General features: G+C 37.5%; 2 protein-coding genes across 8 annotated transcripts in view; one reads left to right on the forward strand and one right to left on the reverse strand.

Moving 5' to 3' along the window:
* Positions 1–20,571, forward strand: part of LOC101743550 (fructose-bisphosphate aldolase) — a 230,034-nt gene that overhangs the window by 178,805 nt on the left and 30,658 nt on the right. The gene's annotated exons all lie outside the window — the stretch shown is intronic.
* LOC778467 (fructose 1,6-bisphosphate aldolase) overlaps positions 3,283–20,571 on the reverse strand; it is a 96,391-nt gene continuing 79,102 nt past the window's right edge. For 4 of the 7 annotated variants that reach the window (XM_062672857.1, NM_001098296.1, XM_012692634.3 and 1 more), the window contains 1 exon segment: positions 19,787–20,296. In XM_062672857.1, coding sequence (XP_062528841.1) covers positions 20,201–20,296 — 96 coding nt within the window. In that variant the 3' untranslated portion in view covers positions 19,787–20,200. 7 annotated transcript variants of the gene reach the window in all.

The following is a 20,571-nucleotide window of genomic DNA, read 5'->3' on the forward strand; positions in this document are numbered from 1 at the left end:
ATAACATTTTCGCGGTAACTAACCCTAAAAAAATGTATGATTGACACTCATTAATTTGAATGACTCGTGCACCCTCGATTTTTATCCACCTTAAAAGATAGTATGTGTGAATTAATGAATAAAATCAAAACAATGTTTTAACGCAACCAAATAAATATTATTTTTGTATAACAAGCGATCTCGGTACATAAACTACGATGACCTAATTCGTCGATTAAACTGTTCTAAACTCAAATCATGCATCGATCTTTTTACTCTTTTTTCCCTACCCTTCTATTCTATTCAAGCTATTCCTGTTTCCAGCCTCGCGAGGATGGGTAGGTGAGCTCACAGGCGCAACGTAAGGGAATTTTCTAACCCTACCCCTAGCAAGAGCAGTTCTTCGCAGAATCTGCCACCGGATGAGAAAAGCGAACCGCTGAGAAGATCCGGCGAGAAACTCAGTGGGCTATTTTTTTGCTTAGAACAGAACTTACTACGATTCATTAGTTTGCAAACCAAAAAACGTCAAATGATTTTTAGTCGGCACTAAATTAAAAGACGTACCGTAACAATCTACCGACGAGGTTAGAAAAAAACTGGTGAACACGTGACGTGAAGACGAAGCAATCGAATACGACATAATTCAAACTACGTTCACTACGGCTTAATCTTCAGGTTGTTCATCCCGATTCTGCAGGATAGCCGTCGGAGCACCATGGTTCCTGAGGAACGTGGATCTCCACGATGACCTGGAGCTGGACTCTGTCAGTAAGTATCTACAGTCGGCATCGTTGCGCCACTTCGAGCAGGCGGCACGACATGAAAACCCTCTTGCCGCTGGAAACTACATACCCGATCTTGTAGACCGAATAGTAAACCATCGACGTCGCCCAAAGCGCGTCATTACGGATCTTCTCGATCCATTAACGGTGCTTTTAGGCACCACAAGCACCGGACGCCGTCCTCGTCGAACCCGTCGCTTGCGACGAAGGGCTCGACGAGCGAATTAACCCATAGACACAGCCCACTGAGTTTCTCGCCGGATCTTCTCAGTGGGTCGCATTTCCGATCCGGTGGTAGATCCTGCGAAGCACTGCTCTTGCTAGGGTCAGTGTTAGCAACACTCCGGTTTGAGCCCCGTGAGCTCACCTACACACGTTAGGGTGAAGCTGAAATAGCCTCTCAAGGCTACCAGCATAGGTAAGAAAAAAAAACGGCTTAATCTGGAGTTTTTTGTCCAGCTCCGGCGACGGCGCATAAATAAGATCCACTCTCTCGTTTTATGCAAATAAAAAATGATTTTCAATCCTATATTTAGCTGTTTCATCCGACTGTATTTAGCACATAAAATATAGGTAGTTGGACGCGGAAACATTTGTAGAGCGCGCGCTGTAAGGTAACACCGGAGCGTTCTATCCAAAACAAACAATGCAGTTTAAGATGTAAGGCCACGTTTCAAACAGAGATGGATGTTGAGAAAATCAATATTATCGCTTCGATTAACGGAGCGAAATCTTTGGATTTGAATCACGTTTAGTATCAAACGTTTCATGGAATCGAGGAATTGTTTTGCTACCCCTACTATCTAGGACCACTGCGCTCACCGAGAGTGCGAATCTATCATATTTCCATTTACTCTCCGTCTTAGGTACGAAGGTCATACGCGGTGTTTCCTAAGTGCTACATACGACGTGTCTTACCTTTAGAGATCCGTTCATATGCACATATGTCTACGAAGGTAAAAAAAAATTACGGGATGTAGCAAGCTAAGACCTAAAGGTTCTGAATTAAACTGCTACCCAACCATTTGCAACTGACATTTGAAAAAATACAGCTATGCGTTCTCTGCGTACATTTTTTTTTTTTTTTTTCATTATACCTTAGAATGGTCAATATACGGCAAGAATAAATATCCAGAGACAAAGACAACTATCTGATAGGGACGCGGCCTTAGCGTTACTTTCGCGCGTTTTCAATTTTACGATCATTTATGTCGTGCGCTTGTCTGTCAACGCAACGGCCTCAAAGGTCAACCGCGGAGAATGGAAGATTTTCGTAAAGTGATCAAAGCTAATTATAAGATTTAATGTCGCGTTTATTAGTTTCACATAATGAATAGACGGTCCTGATGTATTATTATTTGGAAAACGACACATCATAAACGCCCGTTTCCACGAAAACTGTTGAAGATTCAAAACTTCGGAAATTGTAATAATAATATTGTTCAATCAAAATATGAACCTTAGTTTTATTTTAAAATTGTACTGGTAATAAATACCTAAGTCCTAACAAAGTTAACTAATTTTAAGATTTTCTCATGGCAACCCTTTCTTCCGTTCCTGCCTTTTAGCCCCATGCAGGGCAAATTGTAATTAAATTATAATAAAATTAGAATAAACGCGAATGTTCATTTTACAAGCTTCTATTTTATTTACACAATGATTGACCTTGAATATTGTTTTAACTATCGTGTCCACGTTTTCACAAAACTTTAGAAATCTTTTTTTTTCAAAGCTTAGTTATAAAAATGCTATAGCTTACCAAACAAATATCTTATAATTCGAGATGCGAGGTATCGTCAAGTGTGTTCACTGCTGGGAGACAATTTTATATGACCTAATGGAAAGTCGAACTTAAGACTCACCCGGCATATAGTGGTTTAGACCTAGATTTTCTTACAGTAATTTTTTTTATTGCTTTAATTGGTGGACGAGCTCACCCACCTGATGTTTTGTGGTCACTGGAGCCCATAGACATCTACAACGTAAACGCCACCACCTACCTTGAGATATTAGTTCTAAGGTCTTAGTTTTTACATTACAACGGCTGCCCCACCCTTCAAACTGAAACGCATTACTGTTTCACGGCAGAAATAGGCAGGGTGGTGGTACCTACCCGTGCGGACTCCTAAGACGTCCTATCATCAGTAATCACGCAAATTGTTTTTGTTAATTTATTTAAATCCTGTGTTATGATGACTGCTACCGTAAACACGATAAGCTTAATAATAATACCTTGTCTCAACTCATGTCTAGAGACGGGTGGCGGCATTTACGTCGTAGGTGTCTATATACTCCAGTAGACGCATAACATCAGGTGGGCCGTGAGCTCGTCCACCCACCTAAGCAATAAAAAAAAGCTTAAATAGTCAAAAACAATTATAATCATATCTTAATCAGATACGCGTACCGAAAATAGACAAAGATAAAATAAGGACGCCCAGAGACCCCAATTACCACACCTTCTAAACAAACATTGACTCAGGATTGTTCTCTTTTTTATTAATAAATAAAAACTCACTTAGACTGTCGAGTATTTATTTTCCAAATATCTAATATAAAACACACAATGCCACTTAAAGATAACTGCACAGCTTTTCATATTAACCTGAAACAAACATTCTAATTAGTAAATCTATTTTAACACTACTATTAAAAAGTGATCTATTTCCGATGCTGTACGTAGATCAGATACATATCGAGGCTTGAAAGGCGAACATGACTAAGCGACGATAACTGCTTTGTACATAAATGATAGGCAATAACCATATTCGATGCGCAAAAAAAAAAGATTTCCAAGTCTATTAAAATCATTTCAATCCTACAGCTACTAGCTAGATTCTACTAAAGCTAGATTCGTTAAAATAAATTTTGTTTTCAGGTATTTCAACTTTATATTAGTCTACTGTAAAGTTCACGCATTGTCGTTTAGTCACGTTTGCCTTTCAAGCGTCGATATGTATGTACATACATATGTATATGGATGGATATATTTATAGACGGATACATGCCGGATGCAAAAATTCTAACAAGAGGAAACTGATTTTCTTTCTTTAATGGCAATTAAATGTTACAAAATTAAATATCCACATATCTGTGAGCTAACTGTCGTGTGTTATGTTCTGTTCTATGGAGATCACACTGGTGGTAGGACCTCTTGTGAGTCCAGATGGGTAAGTACCACCGCCCTGCCTATTGCTGCCGTAAAGCAGTAATGCGTTTCGGTCTGAAGGATAGAGCAGCCGTTGTAACTACACTGAGATCTTAGAACTTATATCTCAAGGTGGGTGGCGCATTCAGGTTGTAGATGTCTATGGGCTCCAGTAACCACTTAACACCAGGTGGGCTGTGAGCTCGTCCACCCTCCTAAGCAATAAAAAAAAAGATATTATTTTTGGTTAGCTTGCATTACAGTTAATTGAAAACGTTTCTGTTGTGTATTACAAATGAAAGTCGGAATTCCAAAGCAGACTGATTTATTTTTGCATCTACCTGCCCTTTTATAATGTGACTTAATATCTAAACATAACATTGTCCTCCTCTTAAATTAATGAATACAAATTCCCGAATGCTGAATAAATGAGAGAACATGGTTGAAACAACGCGTTATATGATATTGCTTACACATGACAGTAAAAACAGGCAATTTCGAAAGTGAGTGTTCACAAGAAACAAATATCGTATGATTATAACTAACATATACACAAATGATGTTTATACCGCTATTTCCTAACTAAATAATATGCGAACAATAACCCTATAAGACTCTAAACACAATTTTCATGTTGTTCTTATTCTCAACATTTAGATTACTAGTATACCTGTCATAAATACATGTATATAATCTTATACACACATATGTAAATATATTTAGTAATTTTGGTCCTTAATTCTCTGAATACACGTTAAAGCAGCTTTACGGCGCTGACGCGATGGTTGCAAGACATTCGGCGCCGGCGAGTGTCTAGGAGTCACAGGTTGTGGACTTTCCGGTCCCGTGTCATAGCTGGAGTTGAGCTCCTTTTCTCCGGTCATACACGGACTTTCCCGAACTTCACCCACACTATCATTTACTGATTTTGTCTCGAAATCAGTGTTTAATTTGGACAAAGAATAACGTGATTTTCGACTATTATTACTTATTAAAATCTGGTCGATGTGACGTTTGTGTACCCGCCCGTCATTTGCTGTTACCCTGTATGTCACCGGACCTGAGCGGTTTTTTATTGTTCCTGTGGTCCATTTCTTTTTTCCCTGTGTGAAATCTTGCAATAGGACCGAGTCTCCTTCTGCAGCCTCCCTATATCCGGCTGTGCCTGCATTATAGCTTTCGCTTGCCAGCTGTGCTTCTCGTACTATGGAGCTGGTATTGGGACGCAACAGATCCAGTCTTCCACGCAGGCGACGTCCGAACAAAGCAACTGCTGGTTCGCGCCCTATAGTGCTATGCTCAGAATTTCTGTACATAAAGAGAAATTTTGTCAAGGCGGTATTGTCGTCTTCCTTTTCAATCAAAGCCTTTTTTTTTTTAACAAATTATACAAAGGTTTCAAAATATCACTCATATTAACAACGAAGTTCGAATAAAAATTAACAAGACCCATAAAACTTCTCAATTGAGTTAAATTCGTAGGTGCGGGGGCGGCCACTATAGCATCAACTTTTTTTTTTGTCAGTGTGTAAACCCTGTTTTTTCCGGTTACGCATATATCGTCCGCAAAAATAACGGTTGACGGCAGACCACTTAGAATCTCTTCCATAATCTTCTGAAAGTTTTCCGGAATGCATTTAATTCCAAACGGAACGCGCTTGTAGACAAAAGTACCAACGTGCGTCGTCATCGCTGTCATCGGCTGGGATTCTTCGTCTAAGAGGCATTGCTGGAATGCATTAGATAAATCCAATTTTGTGTAATATTCACCACCACCTAAAGTGGCAAACAAATCTTTAATGTGCGGCAACGGATAGTGATAATCCTTCAGACGTGGATTTATTGTGATTTTATAGTCGCCGCAAATACGAATATCGCCATTTGCCTTAACGACTGGTACGATAGGCGTGCCGTAATCAGACCTATCTACTTTGTAAATAACTCCCTCACTTTGTAAACGATCAAGTTCTCGCTCAACGCGCTCGCGCAACGCCAGTGGCAGCGCCCGCGCCTTTACAAATATTGGCGTCTTTTCTTTTAGATGTAATTTTATGCGTGATTTACATGTTCCTAAACCTCCAGCAAACACTTCTGGAAATTCGTTTCGTAAAGCCTCCACCGTCGAGGTCGTCTCAGAAATCAAATGACATTTTAGAAAACTTAATTTTAATATTTTAATCCAAATTCGACCTAGCAGTGGCGGGCCACCGTTTTTAATTACATATAGTTTTAATTTGGCGGACTCACGACCACAAGATACGTCTACCATTATATAACCGATAGTCTCAATTACATCGCCTGTATATGAACTAAAATTCAAGATTTCGCTTTGTATAGGAATACACATAAAATGCTTTTCATAAAAAGCTTTAGATATGGCCGAAATTTTACAACCCGTATCAATCTCAAATTTACATGGAACATTTTGAACAAAAATTTTCACGTAATATGGTCCCTCACCCTCGCTACTGATCAGGTCATTTAAGTTATAAAAACTATTATCACTAGAATCACAGTCACTATGGTTTAAATAGTACTGACCTCGGGTTTTTTCAATCTTTTGGTTACCTTTACGGTTCCGACACATTGATTTTAGATGTCCCTTCTCGCCACATGAGTCACAGGTGTAGTGCTTGTACCGACACCGACCCTCCGCATGGCCCAGCTTGCCGCAGCGTCTGCAGGCGCAGCGAGCCTCCGCGCGCGCTCCGCCGACCCGATGCATGCCATCGCTCTCGGACGCAGCCTGTGAGCTGCCCCCAGTGCCCCCAGCCGCCATCGCATGTCGATCCGCTGCTTCCAGTGCTGATGCTAACTCAACAGCGCGCTTGTAATCTATATCTTTTTCAGCAAACAGCCTTGACCGCATCTCCTCACTATATAATCCTGATACGAATTGATCGCGTAGATTAATTTCTAGTGTGATGCCGAAATTGCAAGTTTTAGCCAAATGTTTCAAACTTTGTAGGTAGGAACGAATGCTTTCGTTATTTTGCTGCTTTCTTTGCCTGAAGATATGACGTTCTGCTATTTCCGATCTTTCAGGTTCTAGATGATCTTTGACTAATTTTACGAGTATGTCGAAATCCTTTTCTTCTGGTAAGTCCGGAGCACACAAGTCACACATTAAGTCATAGCACTCAGACCCAACTAAGGTCACGAGCGTTGCAACGTGAAGTCTCTGTTCAATGTCGTTGAGTTCCATAAATTGTTTTACACGACGAATGTATGTGTCCCAATTTTGGGATCCCATATCAAAACTTTCAACTTTCCCAATCGGCATTATTACAATTTAAGAGAAAACACGCGTCGAAAATGTTTTTAAATGATTATCCTCGTCGCCAGTTGTTGTGTATTACAAATGAAAGTCGGAATTCCAAAGCAGACTGATTTATTTTTGCATCTACCTGCCCTTTTATAATGTGACTTAATATCTAAACATAACAGTTTCAATGGTGTTTTTTAGTTTGATTATTGCCTAAACCATATTTTCCGTACAGAATATTAACGGGCACACATATAAGTGACGACAAGAAAACAAATTTAAATTTATTTAATCAACATCGTTGGGCTGCATGTAAATACACTGTTCGAACTTACGAATATGTTTTACGTATTCAAATCGGAATCAGGTACTCGTATATAATAACTAAAGTACTACCTTTAAGGTTCAATCTCGTATTTATGAATTTTACTTTGATAAATCCAACGAGGGGAGTTCACTCGAGAGGCAGATGGTACGTAACAAAAAAAGGTCTCTGGAAACGCACTGTGACGTTGGCGAGGGGCACTAGACCACTCGGATGGCCGGAGGTCCAATAGCACAAAGGAGATGTAGAGATCATCTGCATCAATTCCTCAGAGCACTCCTCGTGATATAAAAAACAGAGATAACCAAAATCCCTCCATAGACTCGAAGGTTCAAAACGACAACGCATTAAATTTGCCCATCTCCGTTTCTTATTGTTGCGAATAAAACAACGCCTTGAAAAATAACGATCTTCTATGAAAATAATCCTCCTTCTTGCGTCGTATTCCTCATTGCTGAGGGTCGTGACCACCCTTTTGTATCACCTTCGCACGCACGATCTTTCTCCATCCATTCTTGTCTCTGGCGGTGTGGGGGGCGTTGTGAAACGTGGAATCAAGAGCGGAGCGGATCTGGTCGGACCAAAGAGAATGAGAATAATACCCTACCAAAATTAGACATAATATACAGAGAGCGTTAATCTCAATCGAATAATACAAACACGATCAAAGGACACATTAGACAGGTTTCCGAAAAGGTTCGCAAATGGGTACCTTCACAATCTCTTCACCTTCTTAAACTAGGTTAAGTAAGGCCCTGTACAAATAATCCCATAAGTGACAACCTTAAGTACTCGTTCGCACGAGACTCCAAAAATCGCTCAGCTGTCGCTAGTAATGTGTAGTTTACCTTTGTGCACTTTCATTACTTATACTGTAGTGAAATCGCATTTGAAAATATTAAAATTTTGTTCAAAGATAATTACGTATTTTTCGTATTTAAAGACATTTTATTTGGAAAATTGTTTTGTTTACACGACAATAGTAGCAATAGGAAGTATGTAGATAGAATAAATTAACAGCTGAGGTTGTGTTACTGAAAACGCGACCGTCTTTACCCGTTTCATTTTAATAAGTTACGTAAAATTTATTTTTACAGATAAATCACAGTTTTTTTTCAACATATAATCCTCTAAGTAATACAAAATTATAGTGTAAAACCATGCGCGTCATAAAACGCACGTGCGAATATACCGTCAGAGCACATGCAAACGAGGTTGTTGACACCCATCGACATTTGTCACCCTCAACAGTCGGGTGTAACGTAACGGGGTCGATTCAACCCCTGTTCGCAGGTTCGCCGACCTTGCCGCACATGGATAAATGTATTTTAATCTCCCGAACCAAAATTTTTAATTCATCCCGGCGGATCCATTAGAGACGAGTAACGTAATTAAATAGACAAAAGAGAAAAGGCTCTCTGGTTTTTTTTTACATGTGAATATTTTAAAACGGCAAGTGAATGCAATCCGTTTTTTTTTTTTAAAGTCGAGACGTTTATGATATTACGCCTTACGAAGGCCTCGGTTTGAAGGGTGGGGCAGCCGTTGTAACTATACTTGAGACCTTAGAACTTATATCTCAGGATGGGGGCGCACTTACGTCGTAAATGTCTATGGGCTCCAGTAACCACTTAACACCAGGTGGGCTGTGAGCTCGTCCACCCATCTAAGCAATAAAAAAAAAAAAAGACTTAATAATTAACGAGGAATCACAAAATAAATAAATGAAAGCGCTAAATATCTGTTAAATTTTTTATATGCCAATAACTTAAAACGTCTAGTGAATGCAATACGTATTTTTTTTAAAGTCGAGCTGTTTATGATAGACTTATTAACGAGACATCTCAAAATAAATATACTGGTGGTAGGACCTCTTGTGAGTCCGCACGGGTAGGTACCACCGCCCTGCCTATTTCTGCCGTGAAGCAGTGATGCGTTTCGGTTTGAAGGGTGGGGGGCAGCCCTTGTAACTATACTGAGACCTTAGAACTTATGTCTCAAGATGGGTGGCGCATTTGCGTTGTAGATGTCTATGGGCTCCAGTAACCACTTAACACAAGGTGGGCTGTGAGCTCGTCCACCTATCTAAGCAATAAAAAATAAAATAAAAAAAAGCGCTAGGTATCTATTAAAAAGCTAAATCACGTTTTGAAACGCCTTTGGAGCTTAATCGTTGTATCGCATTTAAAATACAATTTCAAAAGCAGTAGGTACTTCGCTCTGGGGATAGTTCGATCTAGGTCATTCACCTGTTGAATGAAATAGCTACTAAGTCGTTATCTGTGAAGGCAGCTGACCGTGAAATGGCGCATCTCGTCCCTTAAGATTTTCGCCAAGATTAGGAGGTATTATAATTTTAATTCAATTCGAACCCTTAACTGTAATTGAAAGATATTTTCTTTCGAATGTATCGTAGAATTTTTAATGTGCACTCACCCATGTGACAATAACGCGATTTAAACCTTGCAGTAAGGTTTGAATTACTGGAACCTTGCGTATCTCATTTTAATGATGATTCCTTACCTAAGATGGCGGGTCACGGATCCGGAAAACGTTTAAAACATGACAAGATTAAAAATGTATTAGATAAATTTTGTTGAATTTTTTTTTTTTGCTTTGAAGTGTGGACGAGCTCACAGCCCACCTGGTGTTAAGTTTAGTGGTTACTGGAGCCCATAGACATCTACAACGTAAATGCGCCACCCACCTCGAGATATAAGTTTTCAGGTCTCAGTATAGTTACAACGGCTGCCCCACCCTTCGAACCGAAACGCATTACTGCTTCACGGCGGAAATTGGCAGGGCGGTGGTACCTACCCGTGCGGACTCACAAGAGGTCCTACCACCAGTGATTACGCATATCATAATTTTGCGGGTTTGATTTTTATTACACGATGTTATTCCTTCACCGTGGAAGTCAATCGTGAACATTTGCCAAGTATGTATTTCACTAGAAAAATTGGTAACCGTCTGCGGGATTCGAACACCGGTGAATCGTTACATACGAATGCACCGGACGTCTAATCCTTTAGGCCACGACGACATCAAATAAGGTTTTTTTAACAACGCACTTGTGGCTGAAGTACTCCTAACAGTTGGAATAGTTGCAGTCACAATGCATTTCAAGAAATCGATTTGCCATATACTATTTGACTAAAGATCAGATTTTTCGATTCAGATAATATAAATATGCTGTCCTTGTTGTTATTGTCAATGTCCACGAGATGGAGTAAAATCAAGTACAAAAATGAAGTAAAGTATAAAAGGCTCTGAGGAGTTGTTTGAGATGATTCCATCATCTCGTTTTTGACATCGCACTGCCCGCTGCCGGAATAGAATTCACCCATAACACTTAGAATCACTGCGTTCATCCACGGTGCACTTTCAGATATCTTTTTTGCTACCATCCGGCTTAAGAATGAACTCTTCGATAGGGGTTGACGAGTACAAGTCATCGCGTAATGAAAAAGCGTTATGACTCCTTCTCCCTGTCTCTTTCTATTATATACGAGCGGGTTCGTGTCCAACCGGATACACAAGCGGACTTTTTCATTAACGACATTAATACGAATTTCGACAATACATACACGATAAATCTCTCTTTTATCAAATAATCAGCGAAAAACCTCGGCTTAACTTCAGTACTACTGGTGGTAGGACCTCTTGTGAGACCGCGCGGGTGGGTACCACCACTCTGCCTATTTCTGTCGTGAAGCAGTAATGCGTTTCGGTTTGAAGGGTGGGGCAGCCGTTGTAACTATACTTGAGACTTTAGAACTTATATCTCAAGGTGGGTGGCGCATTTACGTTGTAGGTGTCGATGGGCTCCAGTAACCGCATAACACCAGGTGTGCTGTGAGCCGTCCACCCATCTAAGCAAAAAAATAAATAAAAAATTGCCTTTATTTTTCATTCAGGCGTTAATCGCTTAACAAATGCAATTTCAGAAGCGCGGAAAGTTCTCGAACCTAGCCGCGTACCGACATACGTGGGTTCGATTTTCACAGTTCATCGGTCAACGAACAAATCATCTGTACACAAATTATTCATAGACGGAAAATTACACGGCTCTGTGGAAACGGCCAGCGCTCTATCCAATATACGCGTCTGTTCAATGGTCGATAAACGAAGTAGAAAGATATTGCAAATCTAAATGCTTCGAACAATAATTACAATAGTTTGTACGGTTTTATCTCGTCTTTTTTAAATTTTTTTTTATTGCTTAGATGGGTGGACGAGCTCACAGCCCACGTGGTGTTAAGTGGTTACTGGAGCTCATAGACATCTACGACGTAAATGCGCCACCCACCTTGAGATATAAGTTCTAAGATCTCAGTATAGTGACAACGGCTGCCCCACCCTTCAAACCGAAACGCATTACTGCTTCACGGCAGAAATAGGCAGGGTGGTGTTACCTACCCGCGCGGACTCACAAGAGGTCCTACCACCAGTAAGACACTTTACTGTCGTTTACATTATTATTGATGTTTCAAATACTTTTAGTTTCCGGTACTGATCAGTACCTACCTGCGGGATTCGAACAGCTTCAAAAACAATGTATTACGGTGCTTCTAAGTAACCCTAGTGCATGTAAAAGTAAACGTACTTAAACGTACTAATAATGTTCTACAAACGTAAATACTACCAATTATTTTTGAAAAAAAAAAAACTCATTAAATAATGTACTACAAACGTACTATATACTACTGATTATTTTTGAAAAAAACACACATTACATACTTGAATTTGAATTTGAATTTGAATTATGCTGCATGAATACTTCATGATTCCACCCTTAACGTATTACAGTAGTAATTTCAAAAGTTCAACGTTTTTCAATTCACTTTTTAAAAACATCACAACGTGACTACGGCCACCCACATTTTTTCCCCTACCTATTCGCTGGTAGCCTAAGAGGCTAGCTATTCCAGCTACGCCCGGACGGGTAGGTGAGCTCACTGGCTCAACCTGAATTTGCTAACACTAGCCCTAGCAAGAGCAGTGGTTCGCAGAATCTACTACCGGATCGAAATCGCGGCCCACTGGAAGATCCGGCGAGAAACTCAGTGGGCTGTGTCTAGGGGTTAGTTCGCTCGTCGAGTTCTCCGTCGTAATCGACGAGTTCGACGAGGACCGTGACCGGTGTTTGAGGGTCCTAAAAGCACCAAGAGTGAATCCGGGGATTCAGACAAGACATGTTTCGGGCGACGGCGGCTTTGCGTTGCCCCGTCGCGGTCGGATAAATTATTAGGGGCGGCCACGTTTTGAGGGTTTCCGTGACGCGCCGCCGCTTTGTCGAGATAGCATTCTGACGCTTCTTTAAGATACTTCCGCCACCCTCTTTCGAGACATGAGGTCGATTGGGCCTCACCTACGCCGACTCATATTACAAACATCAATAAAAAGGCATAACGAAAAAACTATTGTCACCATCATTCAGTCAAACAAAAGGAAAGGAATTAAGGAGACGCAATAAAACATCTAAGATAACAAAATCAAGAATATTAATAGTGATAAATAATAAATCTTAAAAATATCAAATACAAACTAAAATCAACAATGTTTATTGTTAAAACAACTTTAACAAAATACATTTTAACTTACTCAAAGCTTCACAATACATACTGTAAAAAAGCAGTGATGGGCGTAACTAGTTACTTTTGTAATCTAATTAGTAATTAAACTACAAAATAATTTAATTACACTGTAATCTGATTATATAGTAATCAGTTACATTGTAATTAAAGTTACTTTTGATGTGAAAGTAATTGAATACTATGTATTTAATTGCAATATAACTAAATTACAATCTAACCTAATTACATAGTAATCAATTACATCGTAAATCGTAATTACTTTGGATATAACACTTGTAATAAAAACACATATTTATATATATCATACATCGATTTTTTAGATAGGTAGGTTTTATGTACTTCAATAAACATAAATAGGTAAGGTTCACTTCATCGTGAACTAGACAGGAAGGTGAGCGGAGTGGGGGACGACTTTGCTTTTTCTTTTCGACTTTTTTTTGTTTTCGTACGCTACTATGATTAATTGTCCGAAAGCCAACCAACCGCCTGTCAGACGAAATGTTTGAAAAAAAGAGTCATATTAAAAGTAATTTAAATTATAAATCAGCAAAATAATGTTGTTTAATTTAATCTGCCAATGATTAATTTAAAGAAAATAACGTAAAATGATAAAAGATTATAAAAAAAAGTATATAAAATGTGTTTCATTTTTGTGTTTGTCAAAAAAGTTATTAGTAGGACATTTTTTGTAAGGTTACCTAACATAACATAACAGAATAGTTATGTGATCAATTATCAGTAATTATAAGTAACTTGTTTCAAATACATAAGTAATCTGTTACAGTTAATGTAATTAGATTAACTTATAATCGAATTACTTTATAACTGATTACAATAAGTACTCGCTGTAATCAGTTACGTAAGTAACCTGTTACAAAGTATCTCAATTACCAATTACAATGTAACTGTAATTTGTAATTATTAATCTGATTACTTTTTGCCCATCACTGTAAAAAAGTAATACGTTTCTCAAATCTATTAAACAAATAATCTCAATGTAGTAAGTACCTACATCAAATTAACAAGATTATGAATTACTAATAATCGTTTCTACGCTTTAAATATTATCATTTGTACATAAATAATGCAAATTGAATATACTTTATTTTTGCAACTTTACAGGAAACGAGAGAACAAACTGCTGCCAAAACGCATTAGTGCGCTTGTTCACCAAAAGATGGCGTTACACGATGTAAAACACGGATTCACCAATAGATGGCGTTAAACGACATAAAACACTGCTTCGCCAATAGATGGCGTTGAAATCAAAACGCCCTCATTTCCTCATTACCACCAATGCAGCTAAATTCTTCACTAAGTACTCTAACAAACACTGACACTAAGTTTTTAAATACACAAATTACTTTAGTATTCTCAAACTTTAATGCATAATCTGTCTTTGTGCTTTTGTGACGTAAAAGTCGCCTCAATATCGCACATGAGGTGCTATAAAGTCACTTATGCAATTTTTGTTAAAACTGAACCGAGTATGAGAAAATACATTTTAGTAGAAAATACTTTTAATAGTTAGCGAGATGTTTGCTTTTACCGATAAAGTTTAAAGTTGTAGTTTAAATATTATCGTTTTTATTTCTTTAGTCTAGCAAAACTATTATAATAAGATGTTGAATTTTCCAACGTTTCTCCTGAAAAACTAAATCATTAAATTTTGCATAAGTGACGTTATCGCAACGTGTGTGCGATATGTTTTCTGTGTTTATATTCGAGTGCATATGTTGAAATGCTTATGTAATCAGTTTTGTTTGTATGTGAGCACGGTTGCGTGCGTCTAGTATGCGTGGTTGGCAACAAAGAGACCGGCGTCAGCGCCCAGACCTGTGACTGATCCAGCGACGTACTTCCCGAGAGAAGCTTGACCGTTGGCCTGTAAAAAAAACATTTATCTATAAATTATATTTACTTATTTTAAACAAGCGCTCGGGAGTAGTGTAGCTTAATGTCACTCGGGAATAGTGTAGCTTCCAAACAGTGAAATAATTTTTCAAATCGGTTCAGTAGTTTCGGAGCCTATTCAATACAAATAAACAAACAAATCTTTCCTCTTTATAATATTAGTATAGAAGTATAGATATGACACCCATGACTCATCAAAAACATCAATTTTCGAACTTCGCTCCTAGGCGTAACACATTAGCGATTTTATCACTCAGCAAGTGTTAAAACGATCAGATTAGATTAGTAACAAAAAAGCAAAACATACACTTACGACTTATGCCTATATAGAAAATGTCTAGTTTTTAGAATATACCTGGTTATTACTGGTGGTAGGACCTCTTGTGAGTCCGCGCGGGTAGGTACCACCACCCCGCCTATTTCTGCCGTGAAGCAGTAATGCGTTTCGTTTTGAAGGGTGGGGCAGCCGTTGGAACTATACTTGAGACCTTAGAACTTATATCTCAAGGTGGGTGGCGCATTTTACGTTGTAGATGTCTATGGGCTCCAGTAACCACTTAACACCAGGTGGGCTGTGAGCTCGTTCACCCAACTAAGCAATAAAAAAAAAGATTTAACTCTATTTTTAGAAAGTTTTGAAACAGTTGAGCCTTTACATTTAATTTAGTTTCACATTTAACCAGGCCCTATTTTTGGCCTCATTGGTACAGCCATCTGTTTTTTTATTTAATATAACTTCTTTGTTGGAAGTCTATAACTTCACAAGTTTATCTTTTTCTTCGGCCGTACAGTTTTGGCCACGTTTTCTTTTTTCCGCCATAATTTGGTTTCAAAATGATAATGAAGAATAACTAATGTATTATTATTATTTGCCAGATTAATGGCAATGTGCCGATACTTTCAGCAATTTCAATGAATTAAATTTAGTTTCGTCACTTTTGTTTGATGTTTTGTGTTTGACATTAACTTTTAAATTGAAACTGAAAATCGAATCATTGACATTCAGGACTAACAGCCTCAGTGCGTTATTCAATTTCATATTTATCTAACAGATTGGGTTTTTTTTACTAAATTATATACCATAGACGTATAATTATGATTTATTGTCATTAATATTTATTATTCTTTTATTTGATGGATATTTTAAAGGTAATCGTGGATCACATATTTTTATCGATAAAACGTCGATAATTCAAGCACTCAAATCAAAACATTAAAACGTCACCTAACTAAGAAACTCCTTAAAACTTAGCACAAAGCATGGTGAAAATGAATTTAGGTAGGTGGTTGATTTAGGTAATCTCTTGTCTAAAGTGTTTCCTACGTAGGACCACTTTGGGAACTTGTCGGTGAAAACGGGCATAAGTCTTCTAAAAATTGTCACTTTAATATAATAGGTTGGGGGAAAAGTCTTTTCGCAATATAGTATGTATGAACTTGTAATAAAATCTCTTTGGCTATACTATACTATTTATATCTGGTTGGTTTTGGTATCATTAAAAGTTTAAATAGATAATTCCTAATTCAAATTAGGAAATTGTGTGATTTTTATTTATTTTTCGTACTGTTAAGATGAGTGAATCTAATGAAGAAATTCGTTACATTTTAAAATTTTACTACAAAAAAAGGCATAAATGCAACGCAAGCCGCGAAAAAAATTTGCGATGTTTATGGACCTAGTGCAGTGTCTGTGAGAGTAGCACAAAGGGGATGGCCCATTTTAGGCCCAAAGCGGACAATAGATTATAGAAAAAATACTTAGTGCATTAATTTTGTCATAAATAAATATGCATTTACTTTCTTGCAAATAAGCGCCACTATAGTTTACAATAAGTAGTTTAAAAAAAGTAACTCTATTGAAAAAACAAGGATTTTTATTTTTGCGGGAAAAATATTGCCAGCTTCAAATCCTTTTACGTATGAAGTAAATATTTTGAGTATATAAATAAAACATATAAATAAATCATTTTAAGTATTATCATTAATCAAACGATTTTAATGGATTTTATGCACATAAAATAACATCGAAGACATACCCATTGGACTTTAACTTGTAACTATACTTGAGACCTTAGAACTTATATCTCAAGGTGGGTGGCGCATTTACGTTGTAGATGTATGTGGGCTCGAGTAACCACTTAGCAACACCAGGGTGGCTGTGAGCTCGCCCACCCATCTAAGCAATAAAAAAAACTTTACTAGTATTGTTATTTAAATATGTACAACTAAAACAAAAACATAAAAAATAATGTGTACTCGTAAAAAAAAGATTAAGATATAAATCAATTATCGGTTATTTAAAAAAATAATCGATATATGAATTTCATGTAATTATTTTTCTTTATACTGACAACACTGAATTTAATCTGACTGACTGATACTTCGCTTGCTGCTTGTGGTGTTGTGCTTGCGTACAAAATGGATGTGTTTTGATTTTTCTTCGATTTATTTTACTTTAATCAATAACGTTTCATACTACGACTAAAAAACATTGTGTGAATTGTGGTTTTAGCCTGACCGAGATTTAAACCCGTGTATATGCTCTCCTTTGCTATTTTTAGATGATACTAATTGTGTATGAAGATGAAGAAAATATAGATATTTAAAGAATTAAGTGTGTTTTTATACCCTATTGGATAAAAATACATTAGGAACATCTTAAACATTAAGAAAAGAAAAGTTCTTGAAGTATCTCACAATCCGACACTTATTTATATAGAAAATTAACCTCAAAACGAGTTTTTATTTTTATTATATTTTTTATAATAGTGGCGTCAATTTCAATATTTTTTTTAGATATCCAATACATTTAAGAATTTGAATCAGTACATTTTTATAGTAATATTTGATGTCCATCTTGGGCCTAGCACACTATGGAGAGTGGGCAATCCCCTTTGGTTTAAGCGTCATCAATCCGGAATTTTTGATGTCAAAGATGCACGTCGCTCTGGTCGCCTTGTTACGGATAAAATGGATGCCATTTTTGAAAACGTGGAGCAAGATCGGCATATCGGTAGTTACGACGTAGCTGATGAACCACAAAACATTTTCGCGCATTTAAAAAAAAATGGTTACACAAAAAAGCTCGATATTTGTGTACCTGACGAGCTTACTGAAAGATACCAAATGAACAGTGTACTCATTTGTGATTCTTTATTACAATGTAATGAAACCGAACCATTTTTGAAGAAGCTGATAACTGGTGATGAAAAGTGGATCACGTACGACAAGAACGTGCGAAAAAGGTCGTGGTCAAAGGCCGGTCAGGCTTCACAGACTGTGGCGAAACCCGGGTTAACTCGCAACAAGGTGACGCTGTGTGTGTGGTGGGATTGGAAGGGAATTATACATTATGAGCTGTTACCACCAGGCAGGACCATCGATTCTGAACTCTACTGCGAACAACTGATGAGGCAAGAAAGCAAGAAGTTGAGAGAAAGCGGCCAGAATTAATCAACAGAAGGGGTGTGGTTTTTCATCATGATAACGCTAGCTAGATCTCACACATCTTTAGCCACTCAGCAAAAATGAAGAGAGATTGGCTGGGAGGTGTTAATGCATCCGCCGTATAATTCTGACCTTGCACCTTCAGATTTCCACCTCTTTCGGTCTCTTCAGAATTCTTTAGGCAGTGTCAGGTTAACATCACGAGAGGACTGCCAAAACCAATTGTCACGGTATTTTGATCAGAAGCCCCAAAATTACTATAGGAATGGGATCATGTCTCTACCTACAAGATGGCAAAAAGTTATTGAACAAAATGGCGCCTACATACTTTAGTTAAATGCAAATAAACTATATTAGAAAATGTGAATTTTCTTAAAAAATGCGAAGAAACTTTTCCCCCAACCTATTATATTCTACTTTGACACTTTCAAGGAGCACCCTTGTAAACTAAGCCCGGTTAGAGAGTCAAGCTTTCCGCCTACCCCGTCCATCAGATCTGTCTTTTTGTTTCTCTACCTAAGCTGATGGTCTTGAGAGACCACTTCAGCCTAACCTCAACTAGTAGGTGAGCTCACGGGGCTCAAACCTGACGACCTTGCTAACACGAACCCTAACAAGAGCCGTGATTTGCAGTCTACCACCGAATCGGAATCGGCTAGTCTCTACCGGGCTCACCATTTATCCAAACACAAGTTTCTAGACAACTATCATTAAATATTCATAAAGTACTTGATAATTTATTTTCACGAGTCGTACGCATAATTAAAATTGCTTTTACATTTTAACCTAACTTTCAAATTGTCATTATATTAAATACGAAGTGACCACGAAAACTCTACACTACTCAAAACAATTATTTCAAAACGAAACGAGATTAAGCCGTTTAAGCAATTTTAATTATAAAATAAATAATCTTCTTCTTCTCTATATATATAAAAATGAATTGCTGTTCGTTAGTCTCGCTAAAACTCGAGAACGGCTGAACCAATTTGACTAATTTTGGTCTTGAATAAAAATAACAATTTTGTTTTTCCTTTGATGTGTCCCACGTCGGACGGATTCCTTTTGTTTGTTTTAAGTTTATTTTATACAAAAGTTAAGGACTTTTATTTATCGATTGAGACACTACGAAGTCTGCCGGGTCAGCTAGTTATAAAATAAAAAAAGCTTTTTAGTATTTCAAGCTAAAACTTACCTTGGATCCGTCGTGAAATGTACGAGGATAAAGGAAGGCACAACACGAAGGACCTTTACTGACTTACGTGTCAAGTTTTAAGGGCATGATCAAATTACAAGCAAAAAAAATAAATAAATAAAAAAAATGAATCAACAACAACTACTTTATTAGAATATAAACAGATGCATTTACGTGACATTATTACACAAATGCGATATGTTATTTTACGTGCTGAAAACTACATACGGAAATACTATGCTACAGTACAAGACAAAATGCACAAGCCAAACTAAAGCATCGTATTTACTAAAAAAATTATATTCAAAATAAAATACAGTATACATCGAACGACTTAGACGAATTATTGTTTTTAGGAATGTATTATGAAAAAAAAAAAGTTTCATTACATCAATCATAGATGGCGTTAAATCAATAAAAATGCGTTAAAAATATATCTTTACCTACCTATTACTTAACAGTCTTACAAAACTGAATTAAGAAACTTTTTTTTTGTTTGGTTTTTAAATACAAACGAATGTTAGAATCAGTCAATTCGTCCTCATTTAATAAGCGTGAGATTTGACAAAGTTCGATTTAGAAGCGGCCAGCGAAGGAATAGAGCCGGCAACGTATTTGCCGACTGCTGCGAGACCGTTGGCCTAAATATAAAAATTATTATTTATATAATGGCGGCACGTGATTGGTTCATTGCGGATGTCGTGCGATTTTCGGCGTCAGTGTTGCAAGGCGCAGACGATAGAGAAAAAAAGTAAGGAAAAAAAATATTAGTTAGCATCTACATTAGTTACAGATAACACACAAAATACAAGCATACGATAAGGCTAAATAAAAACTGCAAAACATACGAACGTAATACGTGAACTGTCTTGCTTGATATTTATATTGTACATTTATATTGTTGAATTAAATGACT

The sequence above is a fragment of the Bombyx mori genome, chromosome 16 (genome assembly GCF_030269925.1).
Source record: "Bombyx mori chromosome 16, ASM3026992v2".
Lineage (NCBI taxonomy): Eukaryota > Metazoa > Arthropoda > Insecta > Lepidoptera > Bombycidae > Bombyx > Bombyx mori.